We start from the raw sequence: 19,571 nt of genomic DNA on the forward strand, positions 1-19,571 counted from the left end.
TTTGAGCTGCTGGCCCCAGCTGGGCAGCATGGCCACCGTTTCATCTGGGTGGCACAGGAGCCTGGCGGGTCCTGAAGGGAGAAGATCTGTGGGAGGCGTCACCACATGTTCCCAATGGCTCTGAGGAGTCGTAGAAATCGAAGTGGCAATTCAGAGGCAGGATAAGGACCAGAGGTGGGAAGAGGGATATATATATATATATTGATTTCAGAGAGGGAGAGAGAGATAGAAACATCAATGATGAGAGAGAATCATTGATTGGCTGCCTCCTGCACACCCCCTACTGGGGATCGAGCCTGCAACCTGGGCATGTGCCCTTGGCTGGAGTTGAACCTGAGACCCTTCAGTCCGCAGGCTGATGCTCTATCCACTGAGCCAAACCGACTAGGGCAGAGGGGATCTTTCTGGCAGCTCTCGAGGGACAAGCTCACGTCTGCCTTCTATGAAGGGAGGCCGAGTGTATACGGGGAAGAACAGGAACTCTGCCATCATAGAGGTTTGAGTTCTGACTCGACCACTTGCTCTGCATGACCTTGAGCAAGTCATGACCTTTCTCATACGGTTGGTGTGAAACAGAAGGAGATGAAGCGCCTGCTGCCTGGTGGGCCCTGAATAAGCCCTGGCTGCCTCCTCTGTCCCTACATGGCTGGGGCCTGTCCGTCACTGCAGCCTCGCTGGTCCAGCGCCTACCTAAGGGCGGGGGAGATGAGGAAGGCCTGGGCAGTGCGACTCAAGCTCATTGATGCCGGGCAGAGGGACAGGGTTCAGAGCCCTGCTCCTTGCCACGTTCACCAAGCGCTTGGGTGGAGGAGGGACAAAACCTGCGGCCAGCCTGGCACCCCCAAGCAGTGGGAGAGGGTCTGTGGGAGCAGCACCCATGAAGGAAACTGGCCCTGAAGCATGTTGGCATGGAAAGTGAGCATTCCATTCTCTTAATTCTTCAAACCTCCTACTCACCATTCTCTCCCACTCTCTCAGCGAAGGCCTTTGCCTTCACAGGCATGAAGTGAAAGAAGCAATCAAAAGGGAACTCCCTTTCCTGCTCACCCGCACAACCACTGCCTGCCTTGCACCGCACCTGCCTCCCCTCCCAGGAGATGGAAGTGCCTCTCCTCGGACTCTGGCCAACCCCTCCACCTGTGCTCTGCCCTCGCCCTCGCCCTGGCCCTCTCCTGCATATCCACTCTTTCCGTTCAGTGGGGCCCTGCCCTGGAGCAAACATGCACCTACTCTGTCCATCTCAAAAACAAAAATCTGGCCCGTGACCCCTTCTGATGCTCCGTCAAAACACCTCTGAATGAGCTGCCATGAGTCCCGGCTACCTCTTCCCTTCCCATGTGCTGCCAGTCCCACTCATTCACCCCTTGTCCAGGGCACTTTCTTCGCTGCCTCCTCTCACCCACCAGCATTTGCCGCTGACCCCTCCTTACCTGTCCAAACGTTCCTTCTCTGGACTTCAGTGACACTGTGCGGCCCCGGCCACCTACCTCTGTCACTCACTCACTCCGTCTTTGCCAGCTCCTTCTCTGAAGGATTTCTAATTATTGATACCTTCTCTTTCTCCCATTTTTACATTCTCTCTGGGAATCTCAGTCCCAGTGCATCTATAATGTAGTAGTTACTAAATTTGTTTTCAGGTATGACCTGTCCCCCAAACTCCACATTCATGTATCCAAGAGTCTAGTTGATATTTCCACGTGGATGTCTAGTAGTCATTTCAACGTTACCAGGCCGAACAGAATTCTGGATTAACTCTACCCAGACACTACCTTCCTACATGGTTTCGTTTCCACAGTGACATTTATTTTGCTTATTTACCTCTTCTCCCCGAAACTAGAAAGAAAACCCCATTACCCACTTCTCCTGCTCAATATTGTATGACACTACTTGGCACACAGTGGAACTTAAGGTTTGGTGATTGACTAATGAACGAGCCTTTGGCATTTGTAAGACGCCAGGGTTGCTAACTCCCGAGGAAAAGGAAGCTCCATAGACCTACCCATGGGCATGAACATTTAGATGAGATAATCCTAGAGGCTGTTTCCTAAGTCACACCCTCCTGGTCTCTTTTGGTCTCTATCTGGATGGAATGGGCCTATGTTTCCATTGTGTTAGTCACTAGTTTCCATCAAGCACCCGTCAGAATATGGGAAATGACTTAAAAGAATCAAAGAATAGCCCACCTCTGCCTTCGGGCTCTCTGAGAAGATTCTTTGGTCCTTTGCTCACAGCTGAGGAACTCGTTCCACCACACAGCTCGTCACACACACCCAGGAGAGGGAACTCACCCATCGCATGGGGTGGCAGGGGAGTCAAGAACAAGTGGCCAGCAAGAGAAGCCCCCGCTGCAGCTCTGCCATGAACCCCAGGGCGGGAAGAGGACAGACTGTACGGGCAGGAGTAAAAGACCTACAGTAACAGGTGGAGGCGACACCCCGGCGGGGAGGGCCGTGTCTGGCCCGGGGCCTGGAGTAGGAGTCCTTGTGTTCTGTTGAACACTGCGCACTCACTCCCTTGGATACGAGGCTTCACCCATCCCCAGGGTTTCTGCTGTTAGAATACAACCCCTGGGGCTCGAGGATGCATTTAAGTGGTTCTACCTGAATAACATCAACCTTGACCGTATGACTTGCTAGACAGGGGTGGGCAAACTTTTTGACTCGAGGGCCACAATGAGTTCTTAAACTGGACCGGAGGGCCGGAACAAAAGCATGGATGGAGTGTTTGTGTGAACTAATATAAATTCAAAGTAAATATCATTACATAAAAGGGTACGTCTTTTTTTTTTTTTTTAGTTTTATTCATTTCAAACGGGCCGGATCCGGCCCGTGGGCCGTAGTTTGCCCACGGCTGTGCTAGAATCAAAACCTAAAGGAGAGAAAGCATTTCTGTACGCCTCCCGCCGCCCAGCACTCAAGGCCCACAGCACACGGCCCTCAGCTCTCCTTGAGGCAGGGGACTGCCAAGGGCAGTGACCAGCGCTTTGCTAGCAGAAGTGAAACCTTCTGTCGCCCTTGGTTTTGGCTGGCAAAGCCTCCAAGCAACTTTGCAGGCTCCATCCCCCCAGTGGGAAATCTGACTGGAGATAGAAGTGAGAACAGTCCTCACTGAACACCGGGGAGGTGAGTTCTGTGGAGGAGATGGTTCTCACGGCAACAGAGCGCCCAATGGGGAGCGGGAAGACTTTCCACACCTCCTCTTAGGTGTCACACATGGACACGCGAGGGGGAAGACCCACATTCCAAGTGCACCTGAGCTAGCCTGCCTGGGGGCGGGCGAAGGTGGTTGGCTCCCAACGCCACCTCATTTCTCCCTGTTGCCAGGCAGTGCTCTGTTCCCACGGAAACGTCAGAATCCCTCCTGGGCAGCTGGACTCATGGATGGGAGATTTCAGGGAGAAGGGATGTGAACCGCAGCATTGAAACCTAAAAACGTATTTTATTTCGAAGTTGTGCTTTGGATTTTCCCCAATCCAACATCTGTTGAGAGACAGTCTTAGGTTCCCACAAAGCATCTCCAAGCATACATACAGTATTCCAGTTATCAACACTATTTAAAGAATATACCATTGTACACGAACGTGACATACACGTCAGACGCCACAACATTGCAACTCCCTGGAAGATCAAGCTTCTCTTCCACACGTGAGGTCCGTCCACACCAGCCCTTCCAGCGGTCCGTCCGTCCTGCTGCTGGCGGCTCTCCTCGCCTCCTTGGGGAGAAACCAGGGTGCCCTGAGGAGGTTGGCTGAGACCAGTGTTTCCGGTTTACAGGCCGTGGGCTGCTGGTACCCCACCCACCTCTGTTGCCCAAAGACCGACCCATCAGAATCCACACCGGGAAGAGGATCCGTGCCTCGAGGGCCCGAGCGGGGCTGTTGGAAACACTATGCTGGTTTAGGCAAGCCTGTCCGAGGAGGGCCGGTCTCCCCGGCCCCGGGGTGGCCAGCTCCTCTTGGCTTTTCGGTGTGAAAATCACAGTGTGCAACCTCAATTCCAGTTGACTGCAGTGAGCTGTGCCGAGAAGGACTCTCCTGCTCTGGGTTCCTAGTCCTCTCGACAGGACCATCTCACAGGTGTCAGGAGCACCAAAGGGGAAGACATCCGCTCCCAGAGCGGGGGGAGAGGTGACCATTCACACACTGTCCAATTCATGATGCACATCAGCAGACGGACACTGACCCAGGGGACGGCGAACAGGTCATGTACAGGGCGGAGAGAAATGAGGCAGGGACAACAGAAGAGGCCCGAAGCATTGTCATTAAGAAAGCTTTGCTTTCACTTTCCTAGAGAGGATGCACCGGAGGGAGGAGTAAGGGCAGGTATGGGTACCAATTTGGATCAGTTGGATTAGAAGGAATGTACAGTGAAGGGCGGGGATCCATTTTCAGCAGGGAAGTAGATCCTTGGGTACGAGAGATCCTGTTGGCTCACGACCTGTGTAAGTCCAGGTGACAGACAAGGACAGGCCACCAATCGGGCAACAAGAGCCAGGGCTCCAGGGGACTGTGGGTTGCTTCTCAGAGGCTGACTCACTTTCCTGAAGCTCTTGATGCTCCCTTTCGCCTCTTGGGATGGTTTTCCTGGTGCTGCAGGTTCTCCTTCTATTTAGTGATTTTCCCACAAAGCTCCCCTTTTCCTTCAGGCAGAATGAGGACAATCCTACCACTTCCACAGAGCCAACCGCCAACTGCAAAATGCTGGCCCAAAGGGAGCTTCTAGGTTAAAGATAAGAAAAGTCTGAGTTTTCCTATCTGAATGACAGCCCATCATCTATCTCTCCTGAACCACAGGAAATAATAAGGCGAAAAGCTGCAGCTTTAAAACCAGAAAACAGACAAGAGGAATGAGTTTCGGCTTAAACTCGAGCAGGTATCTGAGACGCATGAGCCTGGAGTGTGACTGTCTGTCCCCAGCTCTGGTCCTGGGACAGCAGGATGCCAGCAGTGCTGGGACCATAGGCACCAGGTTTGGAGACTGGCTTAAAGGAGAAAAGGGCATCATTTTTGCTTTTTGGAGGAGAACCATAAAAAAGTCCAAAGAAAGGTCAAAATATTCAGCATCCAATTTTTAATTTTCTTAGATTTGGGCCTTTGAGAAGATGTTAATGACCCCCCCCCCCCAGCGGGGGGAGAGAAGGGGGTACAGTTCTCTTGTTTGGGTAAAATAAAACATTTTTTAAGGAGAAATGTCTCCCTTTAATGTACCTGGGGCTCTCCCAAGCCCACTGGCCCCTGAAGAGACCTTATAGAATAACCAAACTAGGGGCTGAACTTCGAAGATGTTTTCATTTGGGAACAATTTTGGGGCTAGCAAAGCTGAATTTTATTTTCTAATAGAGGAATGAATTCTATGTCTTAAGTGCCCAAATGAGTGGGAGGAAAAAGGACCCATATCTTACCTTTTCCAAACCTGCCATAAACGCAATAAGACTCTCTTATAGGGCTCTTTACCCTAAAAGGAACAAGCTATAAAAAATTTTTATATAGGAAAATGTCTTAACTGGAAAATGGTCCATCAGAGACAAAGACAGGAAAGCAAGAAATGTCTATACATTCAGAAAAACTTGAGAAGTTCCATAGTAAGACTGAGTTGTAGATCTAGACGGAGGGGGAGCAAAAGCAAATACCAAGGACCAGTTCACACCAGCAGAAAGACAGAGAGAGTCTCCAATCCCTAAACAGATTACAGGATCGAGTCTCATCCTGCTACATTTCATATGATGGAGATATCAAAGTCTAGGTTCTCCGGCCCCAGACAGATTTGTAATGGAAACAGAGACCCCTGGTGGCTCCTGTGTGAACTGCCACAATAACTTACTAGTACAAAGAGACTGGTCTAGGACCAGAAGCTACACATGCCAGAGACTAGAAAAGCGTGTGTGTGTGTGTGTGTGTGTGTGTGTGTGTGTGTGTGTAAAATGAAGAATGGACTACATGGACTATATGATTCTCTATAACCAGTACCCAAAACAAGATGTCACTGAGAGCGGGATGTCCGCAGCTGACCATCTGGTTAGGCATCCCCGTGTGAGGGGACTGAGACTGGAGCCCATGTCCTCATGACTTGCCTGGCCAGACTTCACAGTGACCTGATAATGGAAAAATCTACCGCTGGCTAACCTAAGGACAGCATGTACTGCAGCTGGCTGACTTACGACGACTGGGGGAAGCAGAGGGCAGTGGGAAGGGCCGGGTAGGGTGATAATGAGGGCTTCATTCTCAAGATTTTGGGTGATGGGAAGGCTAATTCCTGTAAGAACAACTGAAATCTAATTTTCAACTGAAGTCCCCAAGCTAGTTAAATAGGAAGAGTTTAATAACAGTCAGTCCCTGCAGTCCCCTTGTCTAGAACAATTAAATTATATCCTTCAGACAGTACAAGACTTGTCAGTGGACTGTGGGGAAGCTGAGGAGTTGACACCAGGGCTAGTGGCATTTGTTTTGGGGAAGACAGTGGGCTTGGGCCGTGTGGCAGGAGGCTTGACTGGGGCAGCCATCTTGACGGACTTGACAGGCCGGAAGGCGCAGGCGATGTCCCCAGCGGTGCTGGCACTGCGCTGGAAGGCGGGCTCGGGGTCCTTGAGGAGCTGGGTGTGCAAGGGGCTGGAGGGCTCGGACGTGGGGGCCACCACCGGGGAGGTTTTGAGGGGCTCCAAGGTGTCCAGAACCACGTCAGGGGTGTGCTTGACGCTGCTCTGCCGCTCCAGCTCCCGCAGCTCGTTGAGGGCAGAGTTCATAGTTGCCTCAATATCCTGCAAAACAGGAAAAAGGAGGTGAGGCAAATGGAGGGAGAAGTCCCCGAGGATCCTATTTCAACACCACAGGTCGAATCGTGGAGAAGCCAACTACAATGAGATGTCCAGATTATTTTACTTGGCCCAAACCCTTGAACATATGAATGTTCAGAATGTGAGGGGAGGAGGCAAAAGGATTTGCATTATCAGGAGGTTCTTTTTCCTTTGGAAAGAGTGGCTGAGATGTTTTTAGAATAGAGTCCTTGGATTTTAGAGATCTGCATTGAAACATTTATGGATGAGGATTTATAGAATCCAGTGGGGAGAGAAAAGGTGGATGAACTAAGAGAGTGGCCAGGAGTTTGGTTATGAGTACATGGGATTCATTATGCAATTCTCTCTACATTTGTATATGCTTGAAATTGTACATAGTAAACATTTTTTTTTTAAAGTGGTAGAGACGAAGTATGATCTTTGTTCTCTTGGACTCCAAGGCCGAAGGTTGAGAAGGTTAATTCTTCCTCCTCAAGGGCTGAGGAAAGGGCCAAGAACCCTGGCCCTGAAGATTCATCAGAACATCTCCCTGCCCACCTCCGCCCCCCCACCCGCCCGCCCCAACCTGGATGAAGCCATGTCCTCCTACCCATCACCAGGAGAGGCACCAGAGTTACCAGGTGGGGAGCCAGAGCCCACAGGCGAATCACCTTCAGCAGGTCACAGTGGAGCACTCAGCTCAGGGGCTCAAGGCAGAGCCAAAGATCCTTTGTATGCAGCCAGCTGCCTCCCAGCTCCCAGCTCCCTCCCTCCTCCCCACACACGTGTGTCTGGCACCCCCAAACCACCATAGGGCTCTTCTCTTGGAATTAGGCTCATATTGAAAGACTGTATGTGCCAAACAAAGGCCCCTGGTTAAGGTGTCTGTTCCACGGGATGACCCGTGTGTTCTGTTGACAGAGACTCAATTTCATGCTGCGCTATGATGTTCCCAGACCTTAGAAATGCTCAGGAAGAACTCCATTGCTCTCCACGGCCCCACTCTGCAGCTAGAGCCTGTCCCCGCCATTATTCTGGCTTCCTCTTGACCTGGCCAAAGAGGGAGCTGGGAGGGTTCCCATGGTGCAACGCAGGCAGCAGCCAAGAGCTGAAGTAGAGGCGCAGAAATAGAAGGCCGCAAAGCAAGACATCTCAGCCCGGAGCTTAATACCGAGCTTACCAGGTACACCTTCCCTGAGCAGAGATCCACAATGAAGCCAAGAGAGACCACGCCCAGACGCTCCTGCCCCCTGAAAGAGGGGGTGAGGAGAATCTCAACTCAGTTGAGACAGGAGAGGGCAACCATGAGCCCTCAGTTCCTACCTGGTCTAATGAAAATTATAGAGTTGGGAGAGACGTCTGAGTGAGCTGCTTGGAGTGGGCCTGGTGGTCGAATTTTTAGAGGTGGGGATGGATCTCTAATAGTTCATGGAAAACAAAGGCTTGTCAGTGTAGTGTAAACAAGGAGAGAAGACCCCAGTCACCACGGAGCTCATCTCCACTGCACCTGGAGATTTGGGCTGGAAACCCTTCTGGCTGAGCCCCCCCCGTGGCGGAGTATTTTGGGGCCTTAAAGACCAGGAGCAGATTGTTGACTGACCATCTGTCTACCGCTAGGGACCAGATACTAGCCTTAGGAGATGGAATGATAGGCAGAGTGATATAAAAATAAACTGACGATCAAAATACATCTAGAGACATGGATACATGGAACAGACTGACAGTTCTCAGGGGGGAGGGGAGTGCTGGGGAAGGGAAGAGATTAACCAAAGAACATATATGCATATATGCATAGCTCGTGGACAGACAATAGTGTGGGGAAGGCCTGGGGTGGGGCTGCAGTTGGATGGAGGGCCAAGGAGAAGGGAAATGGGGGAACATCTGTAATAGTGTCAACAATAATATAGCGCGGCCAGAACTACATCTGAGCCTCCACACTTGGGCTGAATGGACTCTATCAAAATACTCCATCTGTAACTACTGGCTTTAAAATGACAACAGCCTTGTAGATGGCCCATGCATGACCAAGAAGCCTGCATTCTTTCATTCCGTCTTCAAGTTCTTGGGGGGAGAGGGACCCAAAGTCCTTGGAAAGCTGTCTTGTCAGGCCCAGATGTCCGCTAGTCCCTGAACTCGGGATATAATGTACAAAGCATTGTCGTTTCCAGTCCTGTCATAATGAACATGGGCGCACTAAGCGGCAGGAACAAGTGTAGACTCCTGTCAGCTGCTTGTCCAGGAGCCCCCCGTTACCTGTGCAATGACCTCAGGATCCATAGGCCGATGGTTATTGAAGCTTTTTGACCTCCCGGCTGTCACCGTCTTCCGGATCTGCGGGCTGTCCAGCCGATTCTTCAGGGATGAGTGGCGGCTGATGGAGTTGAGGCTGCCGTGCCCACTGATGGAACACTTATCTGGCCCTTCCTTGGGGAGACTCTGGCTCATGATGGGCTGGGAAGATGGGCGGCAGCCAGCCCCCACCCCCGGGGAGGCAGAGTCAGTCAGAGAACCACTCAGCCCGTGGCTGTCACTCCGAAATGTTTTCCGGATGCTCCCCGATTCTGGCCGCTTCCTTTGCCTTCAATCACAAAGAGAGAGGGCAGTGTGACTAGGGAGCCCTGGCTCCAAGGAAGTGAAGACAGGTGAGAGGGACAGACGCTGGCACCCAGGAACGTCCGGAAGGAGAGGGACACAGAGAGCCTTCCTCCGTGCTTTCTCCGCGTCTCGGTCCCCCTGCCACCCCAACTGGACAGAGAAGTGGGTACTTACTTGGTAGCCGTGGGCTTTGAGTTCTCAAGGTGGAAGGTACTGCTGCCAGGAAAAATGTCTGATTAAGTGAAAGTTTCTAATGGGAGAGAGATGTTTGGAAAGGCCCCTCTATTACCTGCTTTGAACAGAAACCAGGCCCCAGGGAGCGAACAAGTTTCACCGTCACCAAGGAGCTGGGGAATTGCTGGTAAGAGGAGACTTGACTTTTCCAATTTTGGCCTCTTTCTTCCTCCAACTACAAGGCTGCAATCATTTTGGGCTTTGGCGAGAGGCTGTTGCTACTCATTTTGCAGACATGGAACAGAATATTTTTCAAAAGGCTGCAATGTTGCAGAGTTAGGGCCAAGCTTGTGCATGTTCTTAGGGTGGAAATACATCGACGTGACCCTAAGTCACCCAGCACTGGGCTGAACCTGGCTCTGTGTCCACTGGTTTCAGACCACTGAGGCTCTCCTACGAAATGGTTTGGCACAGTCCTACTTACATGGGTGTGGCCTACTGCTGAACAAGTCCATTTTCTTTTGGAATTAGATTCGAAAGGGCCTAATCGAAGAAGCAGTAGGACTTCTGGTTTGGGATGGCAGCTGAGCCGCTTTGATCTGAAATCTATGAAGGGTGACGGGGCTGAGGTGAGAGCTGAGGACGGAAGAAGGTAGGGGGGACCTAGTCTACGAGGCAGGGCCGGCATCCTAAGTCAGTCCTGGTTCTCTTAACCGGTTAGGTCTTCCTCATTGTATATCCACAGGGCCTGGTCCAGGACCTGGCACACAGCAGCTATTCCATGAAGCTGCCTGCTCAGTAGTTCAGCGGTGAGAGCCAGCCATTCTCGAGTGGAAAAAGGATGTTCTCGGTGTCTTATGGAGCCCAGCTGAAATAACGGTCTCCGCCAAGTCTTCCCTGGCACCTCAACTCCAGCGGGAGGCAGAACCGACCATGCCCCCCTCTGCTCCTTCAGAGCATCTGCAGCACGGCTTTAGTTACCTGTCTGTATGGTGATAGCTCGGCAGACTGAGTTCTGAGGCCAGGACTACCTCACTGCTTTGACTAAGCAGTACCGGCACTTGGCACAACAGTCGGTGCTCAATCAATGTGTGCCATTAAATTGAAATGCCGCACCCCAGTAACTGCTGACTTCCTTTTCCACTCGGGTGGCTGACTCACGAGGCGAAAGCTGCTGAGAAGATGTGTGGAGAGGCTGGCGTGTGCCAGGTCCTGGCCAGGCCCCAGGGATGTAGCGGGGAAGACAGTTCCTGGTTGCAAAGAGCTCAGTCCGATGGGGGATGTGAGTGCACATCGAGTCCCAAAAGACACTCAAACGGCTCTAGGAACAGAGAATAAGGGCACCTAACTCAGCCCTGAGGAACTAGGGGTGTCAGAAAGGCTCCCCCAAAGAGGCAAATCTTCGAACTGTCTTGAAGGATAGGAGGAGGTGACCAGATGTGCCTGGGTGAGAGAGAATCAGGGGCATTCAGGACAGTGAGGGGCCTGAGGAGGGATGTGTGGAGTAGGAGCTGGGGCAGGAGTTGAAGGCAGAGTCACTCCTAAGGGCATGACATGCTTGGGGGCCGGTGCCCAGGCAGACTGTGTCCTCCAAACACCCCATCCTGACGCCACCAAGCAAGGAGCTCAAGGGAAAGCCTTCTACCAGGTGTCCATCCCTTGCCTATTTCATCTATGACTCCATACAATTCCTTTGTGCACATGGTGTCAAATATAAATAACAGTTTAAAAATATGTACCTAACTAATTACTTAACTTCCCCTCTACCAACCCTGCCTTGGTTTCTGGGCTTATAACAGGCTTATGATCTTATGATTATAGATTTATAATTAACGCAGACTTGTAAATAAGGAAAAAAATGTGATTAGCCCACAATTACTTTTTACTAGCTCTCCCTCCCAGCAGGGCACTACGCTGGAGGGAAAGAAATAAAATCCTCAATCATTTTTACTGGTCTGACTTTGATAATAACTGCACTAAGTGAGCTGAATAAGCTACTTACTAACTTGAGGGCCAAAGAGACGGAGAAGAGCCACGTGTCCCAACCACGCCCCCTGCTACCATCTGGTTGGAAAAAAGCCAAGAGATCTGGGCGACCTGGTGCGGTTTAAAAACAACAAGCATCTTTTATTCTCCTTCCAGTTTCAGTGTCCAGAGGCTACGGTTAACAGGTTTTCAGTGTGCAAATCATTTCATTCCTCCAAAGCCAGGGGAATAAAAACTGCGCATCATCTCCAATCCATATTCATCGGGAGCGCCCTGGGGCTTGTCATCCTGCTGGCATGGGGCCAAGTTTCAGGGTCTGGCGGAAAGAGGTCTGTAGGCTTTGGGACTTGGTGTCTGGCCCCTTGAGATGAGATTAGTTCTCCAATAACCTGAATGTCTCGAGGGGAGGCAGCAGCACGCAGGCGTGGGATCCCTCTAGGCAGCCAGATCGGGTGTGGGTGGAGTTAAACCCCCAGGATGTTGCTAACAGCCACAGTGAAAGCTGGGGCAGAGGTAAGAGCCTGCTGGGCAGGAGTGGGAATCTGCAAAGGGACTGAGAGAGGATAACACACAGGGCGAAAGCAGTAGGGGAAACGGACAGGTCTCTCCGCTGGTGTGAAAGGGCAGAAAGAAGGAGGTAGGAGTTAGACGAGGAACGGAGAGCTCAGACAAAGCTCTCCTGGGGGCACAGTGGTCTCCTTTCCTTCGCAGGGGCGCGTGCAGGACGGGGTGTATGTGTGTGGGGGACAGACACGGGCCATCTGACTAAGCCTCTGGGCTAACGTGAGCCTAGAAGACACACAGACTTCAGATCTGTGCACAGACAAGGCCAAGAAAGACATCACAGACTATTGTTTGAGGAAGAATTGGAAAAGAGAAGGCACCTCTGAGAACAGTGTAAAACCAAGTTGCTTAAAGGAACCAAAGCTTTGGCCAGCGCTGAGCAGTCAGACGACCAGGAAGGTGTGGGCTGAAGCGGGACAGAGGGAGCACCTTCCCAGGCAGGACAGCAGCCAGCGGAGGCCCGGCCCTGTGCCGAGGCTGGGGAGGCTCTCCGCCCGGTCTGCCCTGCGGCAGCAGGAGCGCATGCAAACTGCTGGGCCCGGGAGCTGGAGCCCCGTGCAGCGCGGGTGGAGGCTCAGGCCAGAGGGTGAGGCTGGGTGTGGCAGAGTCAGTCAGAGGAGCAGAAAATGAAAAGCAGCGCTTACTTGTTGATGTTTGCAAGATAAATATCGGCTACATGACCCCCACTGGGACAGCTGGCCCCCGCTCTGGCTGTCACCTTTTCTTCAGGTGGCTCAGAAATGACCTCAATCTCAGACTTGGGGCTGGACCTCTCCACGACACCGTCCTCGCTGGGGGAGAAGGGGCAGGCAGGCAGGGAAAACAACACAGAAAACAGTGTTAAATCGGCAAGATGGCCCCCCAACACACGCGACCCCGCGGCGGCTCTGAGGCAGCAGCGACGCCTGGCTGGGCCAGGTCTGCGAGCAGAGGCCAGGACACCTGAGGGCCTGGGGAGGGTCGTTTAAATAAAAATAAATAATCCCGCTGAGCTCTGCAGGATCCTGAGCTCCTCTGGAAAGCTGGGCTAGGGGACACCTGGATTCCAGGCATTGCCTTCTACCCCACGCTGCTGTCCTGGGGCAGCTGGGCCGACGCCCCTCCCGGAGGAGGAGGAGGCCAGTCCCGGTTGCGATTTATCTGCCGAGGTCCCGAGCACTGCCGGGTAAGGACAGTCCGCTCTGCGTGGCTCTGGAGCTGCTGGCGTTGAGGCAGGACCCTGCCACTCTGTCGTAGCACATCCAGCCCCGCTTAGAGCGTCCCAGCTGGTCCCGGGTCTCTCCACTGCTCTCTGGCCCCTCTGGCTACTGATGACAAGGAAAGCCCCTTCTCCCCCACAATTCGTCTTCTCTCAGTCCCGCAGTGAAGCCATAACGCTAAATTTGGGAGGGTCCTGTCCACGCACAGATGGCCACCAGGTTTGCGATGTTATCAACAGAGGGAGGCTTTCCCCGCAGAACGAGTTGGGGAGAGGCTGGGAGGGTGCAGACTCGTTCAGGATATCAACCTTTAAAAAATAATATCAAGGGAAGGACTAAACACACTGACAGCATCATATCCGAGGGGAGGAAGCAGGGCAGAGGCGGGGCAGAGGAGCAGGGCGGCTGGCTGGGGGCACAGGAAAACCCTTCCTGCCAGGAGACATCGCTTCAAAGAGGGGGAACCAACCAGCCGCCCCTCTAGGAAGCCGTTCCCTTTGCTCCCTGACATCTTCTCCCCTCCTTTCCCCAGCTTTCTCCATGTCTACCTCATCTGGGCTAAATGGACTGGGTCATTTCCACAAGGCTGCGTAAGCTGGCTTTCTCCTAGAAAAGGAACTCAGCATTTTCATTTCAGTGGAAAAACGCCAGCAGGGGCCCAACAGGTTGGGGTGGGCATAGTTGTTTAAAAAAAAGAGAGAAAGAGAAATAAAGATATTTCCCCAACCTGATCTTTAGAAAGTGGTCAAATAATAACGCCTCGTTATCACTCATCAGGTGTAAGTAGGAGTGAGCGCTGCCAGCGGAGGAGTGGTTTCCAGGGGGAAAGAGTGTGGCGAGAACCAAAAACAGTTCTCCACTGAGTCTGGGGGTTGGTCTCCCTCATCCCCCGATGGCTCCAGAGATGGTTTCCCTCCCACAGTGCAGCCAGGGAGCCCTAAAGATGCAGGGGCCCAACGTACGTGTCTTGAACCACGATGTACTGATGGGGGATGAGTCCGTCGATGCCATTGTGCCGGCCTTCCCACCAGTCGTCAGAAGCCCGCTGGTAAAGCAGCAGGGACGCCCCCTTCTTGAAGGACAGCTCTCGGGCTGTCCGGCCCACGTAGTCAAACTTGGCAATGGCCTCAATGGGCTCACATTCTGAGAGGAGTGGAGAGGAAGGAAACGCATGTTGTTGGGACTCACAGACTCAGGAAACTGAGCGGAAAAGCCCAATGAGCTGAACGTACAGTGGTGGGAAGATAACCTCATGTGAAAAGTAAGCCATGGATAATGCTTAAAGCAGGTAGTTCCTGTGTAGACTGTGCCGCCATCCTGAAAGCACCTGTATACCCTTCCTTGCCTTTGTTCATGCTGTTCCCTCCACCAGGAATCCTTGTCTCTCTCATCTGACTGATGAAAAACATGAAGTCACAGTTTGAATATCACCTGCTTCCTATAGTAACTTCTCTGGCCAACCCCTATCACTGAACCTGCCATACTGTATTTGGAAGCATCATTTCTTTTCTGATTATAAAATAACTAGAGGCCCTCGGGGGATGTCGGAGGCCCCGGTGCACAGACTCGGTCCGATCCCCGCAGGCCAGGCCGAGGGACCCCACCAGGTCTCTAGTATGCATATAAGATCTTTGGTTAATCTCTTCCCCGCTCCCTGCTTCCCTCTGAGGTTTATCAGTCTGCTCCATGTTTCCAGGCCTGTGCATTGAGTGTCTGCCCCCTGGTGGCCAGTGCGCATCATAGCTACCAGTCGAACGGTGGACCAGTCACTTTTATATATCTAGATTCCATGAATCACAGAACATTTATCATATTGTATTTTAAATAATTTTTTATGCTATCCATTCTCCCTAGTACAGCGGTTCTCAACCTGTGGGTCGTGACCCCTTTGGGGGTCGAATGACCCTTTCACAGGGGTCACCTAAGACCATTGGAAAACACATATATAATTACATATTGTTTTTGTGATGAATCACTATGCTTTAATTATGTTCAATTTGTAACAATGAAAATACATCCTGCATATCAAATATTTACATTACGATTCATAACAGTAACAAAATTACAGTTATGAAGTAGCAATGAAAATAATTTTATGGTTGGGGGTCACCACAACATGAGGAACTGTATTAAAGGGTCGCGGCATTAGGAAGGTTGAGAACCACTGCCCTAGTACAACATGAGTTTTTAGTTTCTATAAAGAGAAAATAACTTGCCCAATCAACTTTCTAAGGAACAAAATATGGAAATACATTTTGTGGACAATATATGAAAAAAATGTGCATAAATGTGATCAGAAAAAATAAAAGGGTTTACAAATGCAATACAGTTTTACTTTTGTGTGAGCCTCCATCTTGTCTATTAAATGGGAATAATAATAGTGGTTTTTTTTTCATAAAATTGTCCTGAGGAGTTAATAATTTTTTAAAAATGAATTTATTGCCCTAGCTGGTTTGGCTCAGTGCATAGAGCATTGGACGGCAGACTGGAAGGTTCAATTCTGGTCAAGGGCACATGCTTGGGTTGCAGGCTTGATGCCCAGTAGGGGGCTTGCAGGAGGTAGCCAATCAATGATACTCTCTCATCATTGATGTTTCTATCTCTCTCTCCCTCTCCCTTCCTCTCTAAAATCAATAAAAATATACTAAAAGACAAACAAACAAAAATGAATTTATTGGGGTACATCTGTATACTCTATTTTGTGCTTACAGCCGCAAGTCTAGTCTCCTTTTGTCACCATATATTTGACCACGTTTACCCTCTTCATCCTTCCCCGACCCCTTACCCTTCCGGAAACCACCATTCTGTCATTGGTATCTACGAGTTTGTTTTTTTGTTTGTTTGGTTTGTTTAACAATTCGTAAAAGTGCTTGGCCCATAGTAAGTGCTACGCATGTGTTAGCCATTATTCTACACATTTATTTATATGTCTACTTTCAAAGAAAGGATTTGAAGTGTGTTATTCTGAGTAAATGAAAGAGATCCAATCAGCCATGTCTGGGAATTTGAGAATCTAAGTGAACCTAAAGGCCAAAGGGCCGAGACTTCACGACAGGAGGCAGACCAGAGGAGGCCTGCCACATACCCCACTCTCAGTTCTGCATGGCCTTGGGCATGGCACTTGACCTCTTAACTCCGTTTTCTCAAAAAATAGCAGCGCTATCTATTTCACCAGAGATTAGGTCATAAGACATATAAAGCCTCTAGCATTGGTGGGCCCACAGCAGGCTCCAACCAAATACATATTTCCCTAGTTCACCCACTGTCCTCCCATGTGGCAAATCATCATACCGATCCATCTGACATCAGGGCCTGCATAACAGCCCTAATGTTTTCTCCTTTAAAAGCTGGCTGAGGATTGCAGAATTCACGGCAAGGCGGGAACAGGGAAAGCCCCACAGACTGTGCCATTTTGTTCTTATGCCCAGAAAATTCTAAGGCCCCTTGTCAGCTGCTGGGCCTTCCAGAGCCCCAGAGATCCAGAAATGGGGCACGAAACTGCTGGAAGGAGGGGGAAGGAGCTGGCTGGACAGTCCCTGGTAATCATGGGCACTGCCAAGGGGCCCGCGGATGGCAGCTGTGTCCACATCCCGACGCACACCCCGAGGCCGCAGCGCCCGCAGGTCTGCACTCTCTCTGGAAAGGGTCAGTCTTTCCAGCGAGCAGACGTGAGCGCGTGTGGTTTCTGAGTCCTCACTCCCACTCCCCTCTGGCTTCTGCTGGAGTCTTGGCACCCAGCTTCTGTATTCCCCTGGCTTACTGCTTTTCAAGTGAGCTCTTCACTTTGGTCTCTAGCTGACTGGCAACAGTCTGGGCTGGGACAGGAAGTGACATGCTGGCGAGACAAGGAGCTGTGAGGTGGGCGAGGGCAGGGTGTTGGGGCAAGAGGTCGAGGGGCGATGAAATGTGTAGTCTTCACCTCTGGTCTAATACAGAGACCTCTCTGTCTGAGAAGGTGGGCTGCCTCTTTAAGACAGGGAAGGGGGGTAAGGGTTCGCTGCCTGTGTGCAGGGGACTGTTGGGCGGAAGGCTCTTTGGGAGCACAGGATGGCCTCACCCGGGGAGCCCCGCGGACCCCAAGCAGGACCTCGTACCGTCATCGCTCGTGTGGTGCTCCGTGCTCACGTCCTGGGTGGAGTCTTCAACCGAGGCTGTCTCTCCGTGAGGGCTGTCACTGCAACAGAAGCGAGAGGAACCCGGCTCAGCTGGCTCACAGAACTCTTGTCTTCCTCTCACACAGCGTCCTCGGGGCTCAGGCATGGAGTCTACCTCATGCTCTCTCTATCCTGACTGCACACACCGACCGACGCCAAGAATGACAGAGAAGGCTCCTGAGGCTCCTACTCCAGCCCCTGCTACAAACCCACTGCAGTCTGCTTAGAGTATCTTGACACCAAGCGAACCCCTTTTCAATTATAAATTTTTTCAAAACTACAAAACAACCCAACTCCTCAAGGGCTGTTTCTCTAGGTGAATTAGTTCCTGGAGGGAGCACGGTGGAAGAAAAACACTAGGCTTTAGTATCAGATACAACCGGATCCAAAAACCCACTCTGACACTTGGAAGCTATGTGGCCCTGGGCGAGTTACTGGTCTCTTCCAGCTTCAGTGACCTAATCTATAAATGGTCAGTATAGCTCACAGTCACAGGAGGATTCAGTGAAATAAGAGGGGGTGATTGATAAGCGGGACTTCCTTTCTTTCTTTCTCAATCTGCTTGATGTCTCTAGGACGCCTTGCAGTTTAGCTCCAGGTACTGGAAAGAAAGTGGGAGGGGAGTCACAGAAATGGATGGGAAGAGGAGTCTGCTGCGGGCTGAACTCTGCAAGAGCGCAAGAGACAGTCAGGTCAAGTTCCTGAAGAAATTCGTCCTGTCTAGAATTATCCGGGGTTGAGGATCGAGAATGGCCAGGGAAGTTACTCGGAATGTCGTTCTGCCGCCTGATCTCCTGGTTCATGGACTTCAGAGTGCTTAGTAAGGTAGGAAACCCCCTGTTCATGTCCAAAGGTTCTTTCTCTGGCATGTGGTAGTAATGAGTGAGTCTTTCCAGGTAGTTCTATGAAAGAACCACCCCCCCACCCCGCCCCTAACCCCACCACCTGGCCTCAGGGTCTACCTTTGAGCCCTTACCTCTCCCTTCTCATGGAATGGGTCCTTCACTCCTAGGAAGGTCCTCAAAGACCAGGAGGCCAGTTCAGAACGAACCTCATTAGGAGCAGTCAGTTCCAAGGAGTCCTCCCGGCTCCAGAGAACATCTGGGGCGCATGAACGGGGATTCTGCTTTGTCAAAAAATCTGGGCACAATTTCAGTTTTCTGGGCCTAAAAACCCTGTTTTCTGGGCCCAAAAACCCTCTGATGAGTTTGGTGACATTCTGGAAACCTTTGGGATGCACAGGACCAAGGCTCACTTTTCTGCAGGGTTCCAAGCCCATCTATGTGGCCATCCACTATGGGGCGGTTTGCAAACTTCAGAGAGTGTGGGCTGGCTTGTTAAAAACAGATTGTTTCGGCCCCAGAGTTTCCGATTCACTAGGTCAGTGGTCGGCAAACTGGCCCCTTGAGTGTGGAAGAGCCAAAATACCACGTGCGGGCGCGCACGTACAGTGCGATTGAAACTTCGTGAACCATGCCACGGGGCCAAAGAGCCGCATGTGGCTCGCGAGCCGCAGTTTGCCGACCACTACACTAGGTCGTTTGCGCTTATAACCTGCCCCAGGTGCTGTTGGTCTGGGACGCCACTTTGAAATCCACTGCTCTAAGGTAAAGGCAAGATGATGTTTCCTAAGGTTTCTTCTTGCCCTAAAATCCTGTTTTTCTCACTGTACGCCCACACCCCAGCAACACCCCAGGCCCAACCCTGTGGTCTCAGAAGCTGGCATGCCACCCAGCAATAGTCCCGGGAAAACCGGTTCCAGTCTCAGGTGGTAAATGTGAATGGCCTCTCCTCTCCACGATCATGGGGAGGCCAAGTGGCCTGTGCTCCCTCTTCCTGGCTGTCTGGTCTCCTGGCCACTTTCCAGAATCCTTGGACCCTAGCACGCCTACTGCCACCCCTCCCCCATCTCCTTCATGGCCTTAGCATCCGGCACGGGCACCTCTCTCTCCCCAAGGAAAGGGAAGGTTGTGAGCCCTCTGAGTGGGTGTGAATCCAGGGCTGAGATGGTCCCTTTAACCCCAAGGTCATTTACTCTTGATCCTCCGGTGCCTCTGGCCCGAGGCCCGGTCCCTCCCACCCAGTCTATGGTATAACATTCCCCGAGTAATCTGTGGTTTTTCCAGAGGCT

The 19,571-nt window shown here is 51.6% G+C and overlaps 1 protein-coding gene across 9 annotated transcripts in view; it reads right to left on the bottom strand.

The window, feature by feature from the left end:
• Nucleotides 1-3,418: 3,418 nt before the first annotated feature.
• Nucleotides 3,419-19,571, bottom strand: part of SRGAP2 (SLIT-ROBO Rho GTPase activating protein 2) — a 242,908-nt gene continuing 226,755 nt past the window's right edge. For 2 of the 9 annotated variants that reach the window (XM_070396815.1, XM_070396814.1), the window contains exons 19-24: nucleotides 17,381-17,460; nucleotides 14,249-14,429; nucleotides 12,732-12,878; nucleotides 9,538-9,579; nucleotides 9,022-9,346; nucleotides 3,419-6,753 (exon numbers count right to left, since the gene is read on the bottom strand). In XM_070396815.1, the coding sequence (XP_070252916.1) occupies nucleotides 6,370-6,753; nucleotides 9,022-9,346; nucleotides 9,538-9,579; nucleotides 12,732-12,878; nucleotides 14,249-14,429; nucleotides 17,381-17,460 (1,159 nt within the window). In that variant the 3' untranslated portion in view covers nucleotides 3,419-6,369. Of the gene's footprint in view, nucleotides 6,754-8,091; nucleotides 8,187-9,021; nucleotides 9,347-9,537; nucleotides 9,580-12,731; nucleotides 13,595-14,248; nucleotides 14,430-17,380; nucleotides 17,461-19,571 lie in introns of those variants that run through there. The other 7 variants (XM_070396818.1, XM_070396817.1, XM_070396819.1 and 4 more) reach the window with 6 other exon arrangements.

The sequence above is a fragment of the Myotis yumanensis genome, unplaced genomic scaffold, assembly GCF_028538775.1.
Source record: "Myotis yumanensis isolate MYYU_CA2020_CCGP unplaced genomic scaffold, mMyoYum1.0.hap1 SCAF_17, whole genome shotgun sequence".
In the NCBI taxonomy this organism is placed as follows: Eukaryota; Metazoa; Chordata; class Mammalia; order Chiroptera; family Vespertilionidae; genus Myotis; species Myotis yumanensis.